Source organism: Sorex fumeus, unplaced genomic scaffold (genome assembly GCF_029834395.1).
Source record: "Sorex fumeus unplaced genomic scaffold, SorFum_2.1 ptg000058l, whole genome shotgun sequence".
NCBI lineage: Eukaryota > Metazoa > Chordata > Mammalia > Eulipotyphla > Soricidae > Sorex > Sorex fumeus.
In genome coordinates, this window is record NW_026606115.1 from 1,695,820 (window position 1) to 1,707,754 (window position 11,935).

Here is an 11,935-nt window from a genome sequence, read left to right on the forward strand (position 1 = left end):
GGGAGTTTCTTCACAAAGTCATTTCATCTATCAGCCCCTGCTATATAGCAAAACCCAACTCAGGCTCCAAGTCTCAGTGCTAGAGATACCTTCCCTTTTAATCCACTTTGAGACCCCTGTTTGTCCTAGCAGCATACACTATACTCTTAGGCATGCCTCCCATGATGGAACAGATATAAGTCTTTCTCTCTAAACACATAGCTTACTTGGGAAAAGCCTCATCTTGAATGTAATTGAATGAAGACATCCAGCCCAAACTTCAAAATCAAGCCTTGTGCTCAAGTCTTAAGTCCTCTTCCAATGCTAGAAAACTCACTTCCCAGGTTGAAAATGGCAAAGCACTGAGGTATTCAATGCCCAGGACCATAAATGCCAGCTCCACTGGAGATAAAGGATGCTGAGAAACCTTTGGGAGTGTTCAACAGAACCAATCTACTTCCAAAGTAATCTCCCCCAAATCCCCTCCCCACAAAGAACACCATGGTCTTCAGTAGCATCACAGGGTACCAGTATCAAAGGGTCTAGACTGACAGTAGATCAATGGAGGCAGAGAGGAGGGATAAAAGTAGAAAAATGCAAAGAAGGCTAATGTTGTCTTTCCTGCTAATGCCAGTCCTCTTCCATGCCTTGGGAAAACAAAACTTGGAGGTTGTTCTTTGGGAGAAAAATATCAATCTACCTGAATAAAAATCTATTTACTTTCAGTGCCAGCCTAATAAAGGCCAAAACAGGTCAAGTAGGAGAAAATTAATCATTTGGAAAAACAAACACTCAAAAGAAACCCAGGTCTGTGAGCATCCAAGGCAGCTAAATTAGTGCCAAATACCTAGACCATCTCCATCAAGTTTTCAGCCTTGGAACTGGAACAGTCAGTGAAAAAGCTCAGCTAAGGGTCCTCAGAGTTCTTAAATGGTTGCCATGACCTCATTGCACTCAGAGGAAATGCACCTCTAAATTTTTGCTCCAGCTTCAGAATTTGGGAACACACTGTACAGAATAATGTTCACTTGTGTTGCCTGGCATTTATATTGCGTTATGTAACTAATGCAAGATTGTAGGGGCCTTGAGGACAGAGATTGTGCCTTAAGCTTCTCTTGGTCTCCAATAGAGCTCAGCACAATGGCTTTTTGCCTCATTATATTAGTCAGGCATCTGAAGCAGAGGAGAGGGAGAGCTCAGTACACCTAAGCCACCTAGGTTAACTGGACAATGGTCAAGTGAGAACAAAGAAACCACTCATCCATGTACCCAACATCTGCCTCTGTTGGCCTTCACATATCATGCCCCCCAAATCCAGCTTCTTCTAAGGTACTTCTGTCAATCCAACACAGAATGGGTTATTCCCATTGCTGTTCTCCATCCAGTCACAGAAGGCAGTACTAAGACTCCTGGCTTATCTTTCTGGGACAGTAGGAAGGGTCATGGCTAAGAAATCTGACTCTGGAAGCATGGTTAAGGTTGAATGCTTGGCTACAATTCACTAGTTGCACAATCACTGCAAAGTTCCCCAGACTCAGCTTCTTTTAACTTGTAACACCTACTCTCATAGGATTTTGTGGGGATTATACATAGACCCTCCTGTAAAACCACAACATAGTACCTGGAACACAGAATATCCCACTCAATGCTAGTTATGATAATAATTAAAATTGAAGCAGTATTACTATTACTATTATAAAAACCATCAACTCTAATGAAGAGTTAAAGAAGGGGCTATGCTTTGCTCACCTCAAGAACACCTTGTCCATATCTCACCACCTGACTAAAGTTACTTTCCATAAAGAAATCTGTGAGTAGCACAATGCTAGAGCTCAGTTTCCCATAGTTCATTACTTGGCTCAAGTTTCCTTTCAGGAGTCATTAAAAACCTCCTGCTTACCATCATCTAAGGTTTTGGGGAACCCAGTTGGACTGTGGCTCTGGGGGGCACCATGACAAATGGGAATAAGACACAGGAAGAGTCAAGGCTACCACTAAAGGTCAGCCTTCAATTACCCCCCACACTATGAAAGGACACTATGAGAGGACACTATGAGAGGACACTTCCCCCCCAGAGAAAAAAACAAATCCTGGGAGGAGTGGCTGCTCAAGTCTTGCTAATGCTCTCCAAAATCACAGGCAATTGGTCACTGCCACCACCATATTCTCTTAGGACTCAAGAGTTAGAGTGAACTGACTTCATTCTACTATGATGGTACTTTATGGTGCCTTGAATCTGAGACAACTCTGTGTTTTATCTCTATGGAAGTTTCTTGTAGGATGTAATGTTGCATATGAAAGAGAAAGGAGAACCAATACCCCATCTGGTGGAGCTGGCTGCCCTGTGTGGCTGGATAAAGTGTGATTTGTTCAAAGTTAAGCTTCATAACAACTGATGGAGGCACCCCCTGACCTTCTGTGTACATCTATATTCTCTTCCAGGAGCTACAGAGAGCTCACTTGGTCACTCTTAGGTCTGATTAGGTTTGGTTAGCCCAAGAACCACCCAGAGGCACAGTTGAAGAGTTAGGCATCCCTCACAGGCACCTACAAAAAGGCAAGAACCACTCCATCTGCTGGTACCCAACAGCAGGACAATATTGTTCACACTTTTGCCTCCTTCCTGTCCCCTTTATTCAGGGAGAAACCCAGGAAGAACTCCCAAATACCAGGGAGAGCAGTTTCTTTACCCCCTCCCTGGAGAAGACAAAGAGGTAGGAGCACACTGGGGAGGCTGAGCCAGATGTCATTCAACTCACCTTCTGGGCTTCAGATCTTGCTTTCTTGTCTTTTCCATCGAGGGACAAACAGAATAGAAATTCCTTCATAGCTTCCTCTAAGTTTCCCAGAGAGGCTAAGGCCTGTGCCTTTCTGAAATGTGCCTGAAAGTAAATATGTGCATTAATTTTAGGCTGTCAGTCTGTGAGATAGTGTGGGATGCTGTAAAGTGGGAGGTCCAGTGTGGGGGAAGCTGGGATTATGAGTGTACTAGTGGACACACATAGAGACAGAAAGAAAATAACAAATGCCCCAAAGCAACAGAACCTGAGAACTGGCCTACAGAATTGAACTTAGGGGTGGGGGTAGGATGAAGAGGCAGAACTGGGACCATGGCAGGGGAGGGAAGTGGGCACTCTGATGAAGAGTGCACTGTTCTTTGTTTTGTTTTGTTTTGTTTTGTTTTGTGAGGGCCAATCAGTTCTCTGGGCTCACTCCTGCTCAGGGATCACTCCTGGTAGGGTTCGGATGAAGCTTCTCCAAGACCTCAGAGGTAACTAAAAATGAAGTTAAAACTAGAGCTGTGCTATGCCCCACTTGGAAGACTTCCTTTCAGAAGACATGTAAAGGGCAGAACACATGATTTCTGTGGTTCTGTTCCCTTCTGTGCTCTGGCTGCATCTCTAAGAAGTTACAAAGAAAAAAAAGTTACACGTGATGGGGGAATAAGGGGTGGCAAATGAGGAAAGCGGGAGTGTGGTGTTGGAACACTGTTTGCATGAAACCCTAGCACTAACAATATTATAAATTGTGGTGCCACAAATTAAAAACCATAAAATAAAATGTATAAGGAAATTCCGGGCTGGAGCGATAGCACAGCGGGTAGGGTGTTTGCCTTGCATGCAGCTGACCGGGCTGACCGGAGTTCGATTCCTCTGGCTTCGATTCCTCCGTCCCTCTCGGAGAGCCCAGCAAGCTACCGAGAGTATCTTGCCCACACGGCAAAGCCGGGCAAGCTACCTGTGATGTATTCGATATGCCAAACACAGTAATAAGTCTCACAATGTTACTGGGCCTGCTTGAGCAAATTGATGAACAACGGGAGGACAGTGCTACAGTGCTATATATCATAATAGAAAATTACTCAGCTATAAGAAAGTGTCTTCTCCGAGGAACCCCCCTTCCTATTCCACCCAAGCCAAATGCTGGCCGGCATACAACATAACATACTCTCAAGACCTTCTTCACTTTGGCTCTTGTTTAAAGGATGGAAACACAAAACATGACAAGAGAAGTCCTCTTCCTCTCGAGCAGACCCTGACCTGCACTGATACAGTGTCTGAAATAGTTCCATTGTATCCCATTTGAGACACTGGTGACTTGTAGGAACCTGAAACTCTGTGCACCCTGGACATACTTTCTCTTGAAGGAATAGGTAAGATTTTCTGACAGTGATGACCCCAGGTTTGACGTTTTGTGGATAGGTACTTAGAGAAGTTGGGTTTCTGAAGGAGGCCTGCTGGAGTTTCATAAAGTGCTGCATAAACCCCAGCAAAGAAAACAGTCCCTAAGGACCCCAGTTCAATCCCCAGTACTATATAGGGTCCCCTGAACACCTCCAGTAGTGAGCACTGAGTCAGGAGTAAGCTCTGAGAACTGCTAGGTGTGTTCCAAAAGCAAAAAAAGAAATAAAAGAATAAGACATTGATGTTCTGTGAGATGTATTTTCCCCCTCCCCCCATTCCTCCATGTGACCTATGTGTTTCGAGTTACCAGAGGACAGACTGTATTAAGGTCTCAAATGGTACAAATAGCCAGTAATATTTCTTTCCCTCTGTTCTTTCTACTGATCCTGGGAAATTATAATCATGATTATATGCCAGGTGGGCTGGAGCAATAGCACAGCAGTAGGGCGTTTGCCTTGCACGCGGCAGACCTAGCCAACCTGGATTTGATTCCTCCATCTCCCTCGGAGAACCCGGCAAACTACGGAGAGTACTTCACCCTCATGACAAAGCCTGGCAAGCTACCCATGACGTATTAGATATGCCAAACACAGTAACAACAAGTCTCACAATAGAGATGTTACTGGGCCCATTTGAACAAATCGATGAACAATGGGAGGACAGTGCTACAGTGCTATATGCCAGGCACCTAAACATCTTGGATGTGTCAGCTCATGTAATGTCTACGAAGTTTAATAGGTGCTTTGAAAACCACCATTATAAAGGATATGAGTCTCAGAATGTTTAAGTTATTTGCCCCAATCTACACAATAGAACTCAGTGCAATCTCGCTCCCAAGACCATGTTACCAAGCCCAGGCTGGCCATCAGGTGGAGATTGACATGGGAAAGAATCCAGTTCCCTTGCAGATCCCCGAGTCACCTTTTGCCCAAGGACTTCCAAGTTCTTTTCAAAGACATATAATCTAGTGGTCGCCAATCCCAAGAAGGCGGACTTTCCTGTCAATTCCTGCCAATGACCTAGACTATCCCTGTCCCTCCAGTTAACTGCACACTCACCTTGAATCCCATAGGACGGAGCATGCAAGCTATTTCTGCATCGTGCAGTGCTTTCTCAGGATCCTCCAAGGCAAAATAAATCTGAGATCGATTGCTGTAAAGCAGGTGGTCATTTGGAACTGCACAATAAGAGAAAAAACCCACATTATTACCTCCCCCCATTGCAGGTGCAGGATTACTGAGCAAATGCTAAGTTATCTAGAGCTCTTCTACTGGGATTTAAAGGGTTAGGTTCTATTTACAGCCCGAAAAATGTCCTGCTACCACACCCACTCGACAATCTGGGTCTGAGCATCCCAACTGAAGGTAATTTTTGCCCCTCTCTCAAGCAGTTCCTTAGAAGGCCTGTGGTGTCCATAGCTCATTGGCAATTTTGACAAAGAAAATCCTGGCATGTGACTATATATGTGGTTAGTGCCTGGAAGCCTGCCTTCTAAGAGAGAAAGCAAATAGGCCACAATATTTTGTTGTTGTTATTCATTGTTATTGATATTCTGTGGCTTACAATGCTATTGATGATGTTTTCATAATTATGGAAGTAATAATAATAGTTATTATTGTTGATATTATTAATTAAATATATTTGGGAACTAGTGAATCAGAGTTTGGGGTGAATTTTTTATATTTGTATATTGTCCCTAAATATATCAGGTACACCAGGAGGCTGGTCAGCCCATGCGATCCTAGAACTCAAGAGTCTACCCATCCATCTTTGTACCCTGGGGGACCCCAGAGCAGTGAACTGATCCTAGTGTTTGCTAGACTTGTGGGCTAGGGGTTTCAAGGTCAGGGTGTGGCTGTGGTGCATGTGGGATGGCGCGTGGGTGGGGTATCTATTTCAGAGAACATCCTGTGATAAGTAAGCGGTAACAATGAGTCACAGTGCTTAATAATTCCTGATGAAGGCCTGCTGGGATTTCATAGAGAGAGCACTGTAGAAACCTCAGCAAACGAGCTAGCCTCCAGGGACTCCAGTACAATCCCCAGCACCACATAGGGTCTCCTGAGCACTGCCCAGGATTGACCCCTGAGCAAGTCAGGAGTAAGATGGTAATTGTTCTTAATAATATTATAAAATAATATATAATTATAATAATATACCGATGTTATTAATTATAATGTTTTAATAACAAATAATAAGGATACTTAATTATAATTAATACAGTGAGTTATGGGGCAGTGGGGAGCAAATTCTCCCATCTTAGCCACCAGAAGATAAGTTCAAGGTAGTGTTCTAGTAACATTAACAATATCAGAGTCTACAAAGTCCAGCACGGAGGACATTTCTCTGGGAGGAAAATGGGTAATGCATTTGCAAAACGCTGTCCTCTTTTAGCAGATGGGCACATAAAAGTAGAGCTGGACAGGGATTCTGGGAATAAAATAAGCTTGCCTCTCCCCAGGCTGGATGATCTGATTCAACCAACCCATTCTTCAGAGTTAGAGGAGAAGGCACCTACTCCAAGTCTTAAACTACTTGGCCACACTCATTGTGACCCACTGGTTTCCTTTATGGAAATGGGGGTATGGTACTTAGACATATTTCCCAACAAAGCCACTCAGGAGGTAAGGGAGGATTTCCTCTTTGAAGGGTGAAGCTGGTCTTTATCTCTTTATCCTGATCACTATGACGGGGTTAAGAACTGATCCACATAATTGAGTTGGGGGTATATGGTATTTGTGAGGAATGGGTTTTGCGTCCTTGGGAGAGGCAGGGGGTAAAAACTGTTGTTGGCTCTGGTAGTGGAAATATGTGCCCAAGAAACCATCATTAATAGCATTAAAATATGAATATTTAATATTTAAAACCACAAAATATGAATAAAAGTAAATCACAACAACAACAAAACATCCTATCATAACAAAGTTGCTATAAAAAATAACAGTGCCAGAAAAATCCCCCAGGGAAAAGTGCCAGCAGTACGGGAGAAGAGGAGGATGGGAAAAGACTTTCAGAGTGTTTTGGTGTGTGGTTGAAAGAAATGGAATCTCCCGTGAAGATCAGGTACCCTCCATCTGTCTCCTTTTCAGAACCATCCTCACCCCCCTCAAAGTGGTGTCCAACTTCTTCTGATGGTACAGGTTTGGTGGTTTTACCTCAGATGCATGCCAAAGCCTGACTGGGTGCCTCTTTCTTGCTCTCAACAGTTAGCAGATAGTATTTACTCTTCTCTGTCTCTGCCCTTGGGCAACATATGCCATCCAGGTGGCAGCTTGGTCTTCCAGGCCTGTCAGCTGAAGGAGGGGGGAGTTCCCCTTCGCCCTCAGATGCCAGAAGCTTCTGGATCCTGCCGAGATCTCCTGTTACCTATTGTAAGCTCGCATGGACATTTCAGTGCGGAACTCCCAACTCAAACATCAGAGTTGAGCTCAGTCAGGGCAGCCTCAGATCACAGATATATGTTTCCCCCCTAGCAAGCTTTGCAGGATCCCGCGACCCCAGGTTCTGAGCCTGTGGATGTTTCTGTGTCCCTGCAGCGTGGCGCTTCGTTGGGGCTCGCGGGAAACTACATCTTGTCAGGTGCAACAGGATGTCGGTCAGCCCACGCGGTCCTAGAAGTCAGAATCTACCCATCCATTTTGGTCCCCGGGAGACCCTCGAGAAGTGGCCTGGTCCTAATTTTTGCTCAACTTGAGGGCTAGGGGTTTCAAGGTCTGGAGTGGGCTGCTGGCGGGGTGAGCGAGTGGAGTAGGGTATCTCTTTCAGAGAACATCCTGTGATAAGGAAGCTGCGATAATGAGTCACAGGACAGCGGGCAGCAGGGAGAGAGAGTTCCCAACACCCTTCCCTCCAGCACCAGCCTCCCTCCCATGCCCTGCCTTACAAGCTGGCAGGATGGTTCCAGACCCCCAGGAGCATGGCTCACTTCGCTTTGCTCAGCCATTACACAATCCGCCCGCGGGAGGGGCAGCCTGGCCCTGGCCACTCGTCGTCCTTATGCAACCAGTGCTCTCCTGACCTAATTCCACTCGGGACACACCCCACCCGGAGCTGAGGTTCTGTAAAATCCGGCCGCAATGACCCCCCAGACCTCCGCTGGTTCAGTCGCTGTTACTATCTGGGGCTGGCGCGAGCCTGGACGCTCGGGCGCACAAGTGGAACTCAGCGACGCGAAGTTTCTCTCCTGGAAGGAAAGGGTCAGGCAGGTGCCAAAGGGGTGCCAGGTTCGCAGAAGGACAACGGGATGGTGCTACAGAGGAGTCATAGGAGTACTAGAGACCCAGAGCCAACCAGTAAAGTGACAGACAAATGACCAGCGATGTGGCGAGAAACCAGAAACCGAGGCTAACAGAAACGGAGAATGCTAGGCGACGACACGCGGGCACAGGCAGAAGACAACAAAAGAGCATAAGTAGCCAAACCCACCTAGAAAGCCACACTAGTGCAAAGTCAGAGGCCCAACTCCAGGATAGCTCCCCCCTATTCCCCGCTCCGCTCTGATCACGGTTGCCCGCCCTCCTGGTGCTCCCCGCTTTCATCCGAGATCTGTCTCCCACTTCCTGGTCGGGCATCAGGCACGCGCCCGAGGGTCGCATGGTGGGCTCACCTAGTTTAACGGCTTCGTTGTATTTCAGCAGCGCTGCCTCCACCTGGTTATCGCGGTACAGCTTGTTGCCCTCGTGCCGAAGTTGAGACGCCCGGGCCCGGCCTGGGAACATCTTGCTCAGGAGGCTGTTGAGCACTACATTGACTCGAAGCTGCAGCTGGGGCCGGGGTGGCAGCGGCAGGAGTGGCTCTATCGGCAGCGGAGGCTCGATAGGACCCAGCAGCCCTAGGCGCCGGATAAAGCGCATCCGCCCGGGGCTCAGCAAAGAGGAGAGCTTGACCCCGCACACAGCACAGCGCCGGTCAGCGGCGCGGCCGCGTTCCAGGCACAATTTGCAAAAGGTGTGGCCGCACAGTAGGGACACGGGATCTGAGAGAAAGCTGTGACACTTGGGACACTTAAAGCCTTCCCACACCTCTGTAGCCTCAAAGGCGGCCCTTGCCTCTTCATCAATCACCGTGGTAGTCGTTGCCGCTCTACACTCGGCTGGGAGCGCCTGGACGTTCCCCGCTAGGGAGAGCACCAGCTGCTCCAGCTGCTCGGGCACTAGCTGCTGCAGCCCTGAAAGCTGTTTGAAAATCTCGAGGGCTTCCCGGAGGCTCCCCTGAGCAACCAGGGCATTGGCCTGTGCCACCAGGACTTTGGTCTCCTGCTCTGAGACCATCTCGGACTGCTCAGGCTCGGGCTCGGGATCAGGATCGGGCTCGGGATCAGGCTCGGGCTCGGGATCAGGCTCCGGCTCCGGCACGGGCTCGGGCTCCGGTTCCGGGTCCGGATCCGGGACAGGCTCCAACACCGGCATTGGTACCGGAGTGGGCACTGGCACGGGCTCCAGCTCCGGCGCCGGATCCTGTGTGGATAAAGGTGCGGAGGCTTCAGTGTCCGCCTTCGCCGGCTCGGGACCCATGTCTATGTCTGTCACTACCGACGCAGGTTTTGCCGCTTCCTCCAGCTTGAAGTTGTGCTGCCGCTTAGCTCAGAATCTGCTCAGTCTGAAATAAAGCCACAAGGAAAGGGACTAAGCAGAAGACACGCGTCTAGGAGTAAGGGAGTCACAGCGGGGAGCAGCAAGTAAGGCGAGTTTAGACTGCTCGAATGGCCAAGCTGCAGCGCCCTGATCCCTATCGCACCTTGGGGACTCCAAGCCTGCCGGCCCGCGCTGCCTAATAACTGCCTTGTCTCAGCAAAGTGTTATATAAAATGGCCTCACGTGACACGCCGCTGTGCTGTTCATTGGCCAGCGGCAGGGAAATTGTTACAAAACCAGTCAGTTTTGTAACAGTGTTGCGCTTGCTTCTTTCCGACTTAGCTTTTCTTGGCTTCTTTTTTGGGGGTGTTAATTGCATTTATATTCCTTATTTCCCCCCTTACACTGCGAAGAAGAAGGAGAACGAAAAAAATTTGGAAGAAGGAGACGGAACGAAAAAAATTTAAAACTCCAAAGTCTCGCACGGGCTCTTCCGTCTCCACATCTTAAGGTCCCACCCTCCAACAAGCCGGCAAACAGGTTACCTCCTATACAGTCGCTCCGTCCCGGGACCCAGGACGCGGGACACTCCCCGCTTCCCCATCAACCTCCTCCCCGGAAAAGCCGGTACCTCCTGGAGTCGCGGTGTCTTGTCTTGTTGGGGGGCCACAAAGGTTCACTCTCTTAGGGGATGTCTGCTGGTCTGCGAATGAAAACGGATCGGGAGGATTCCCAGAAAGCCCCCTTCCCAGCTCCAAATTCTGATCCCGGCGTGAGGACCACGGGAATCCCAGCTCCGACGCTTCACACTCGGGATCCCCGCTCACTTCTCACCAGGAAGAATCTCCTAAAAGTAGTGAGCGCAGCGACGCACGGGCGCACGATCTCCGGCGCAGAGAGCGCCTTGGAGCAGGGAGCCAGTTGCCGCAGGAGTTGGGCGGCACTGAGGAACTCACCGAAGGAGGAGAGGAACGCACCAAACAGATGCGCTAACAGGTTCCCGCGCAGGGTAATACCCCAGCCCCACTCGCGAGGGCTTCTCTCCTTACCTTTTTCCCTTCGGAAGCGGGTACCTGCGCTGGGGCGGGTGGCGAGAGCCCTGGTGGGACACCCCGGGACCCCGGGGTCGCACCCGGACCCCGGGGCCACCCGTCTGATAAGCGCAGCTCCGAGGAGATGGTCTATGGGCTCAATGGGCACTCCGGGTCCATGGGGAAAGGACTGGTAACAGAAAACCGAGGCGACCGCCCCTCGGTAGAAAGTCTCCAGATGCCGACTTCAGACCAGCAGTCAGAAGATCTGTGCTCAGGTACCAGACTCCAGGCAGCTTAAGTATGACGCCCGCGCGTCACAGTGCGGGGCGTAAGGGGGCGCGTCACAATGGGGGCTGAGCCCTCCCGGGGCGGGGGGGGGGGCGAAGCGAGCAGAGCAAGCGCTCATGCTCGACTCAGAACCGCTAAGGGGTTATCCAGGGTGACTCAGTTACTTCCAGAATGCCCTGTGCACAGCCCACGCTCTTCCTCCCTCCCTTCACTTCTAGCGGGAACTCCGTGCACAGATAGGCAGAAAGGCTTAGATACCTAAAAGGAGCAAGGCTCTTGCTTCGCAAAGCACTTAGGAGTGCTCTTTTGCTCCCTGCCCAGAGCTTGGAGGCTGGGACTGGGCTTTCCTCCATCTGCCAGCAGAGCTTGTAGGTTGCAAGCAGTGCTAGGGGCAAATGCCCTTGGCAGAGCGCTGCTCCAGGTACCTGATGATCCTCTGCTGTAACAATTATTTCTTTCTTTTCTTTTTTCTTCTTTTCACTTTTCTTTCTTTCTTTTTTCCTTCCTTCCTTCCTTCTTTCTTTCTTTCTTTCTTTCTTTCTTTCTTTCTTTCTTTCTTTCTTTCTCTTCCTTTCCTTCCTTCCTTTCTTCCTTCCTTCCTTTCTCTCTCCTTCCTTCCTTCCTTCCTTCCTTCCTTCCTTCCTTCCTTCCTCCCTCCCTCCCTCCCTCCCTCCCTCCCTCCCTCCTACACCTTCCCCTCTCTCTTTCTTTCCCATTTTTTAAAACCTGAGCGACCTTGGGCAAGTGACCTAAGTATTTGCAGTTCTTATTTTCCCTTCAAAATATGATTTCTTTTTGGAAGAAGCGGGGGGGGGGGGGGCGTGAAGAAAAACGATCCTAAAATTTTTGCACTGACTTTTCACAGTAATTGTAGTTT

The 11,935-nt window shown here is 48.9% G+C and overlaps 1 protein-coding gene across 2 annotated transcripts in view; it reads right to left on the reverse strand.

Annotated features, from left to right (window-relative positions):
• LONRF3 (LON peptidase N-terminal domain and ring finger 3) overlaps positions 1 to 11,005 on the reverse strand; it is a 43,779-nt gene extending 32,774 nt beyond the window's left edge. For both annotated transcript variants that reach the window (XM_056125720.1, XM_056125719.1), the window contains exons 1-5: positions 10,786 to 11,005; positions 10,368 to 10,439; positions 8,770 to 9,761; positions 5,222 to 5,340; positions 2,739 to 2,861 (exon numbers count right to left, since the gene is read on the reverse strand). In XM_056125720.1, the coding sequence (XP_055981695.1) occupies positions 2,739 to 2,861; positions 5,222 to 5,340; positions 8,770 to 9,676 (1,149 nt within the window). In that variant the 5' untranslated portion in view covers positions 9,677 to 9,761; positions 10,368 to 10,439; positions 10,786 to 11,005. The remainder of the gene's footprint in view (positions 1 to 2,738; positions 2,862 to 5,221; positions 5,341 to 8,769; positions 9,762 to 10,367; positions 10,440 to 10,785) is intronic.
• Between the last annotated feature and the right edge of the window lie 930 nt (positions 11,006 to 11,935).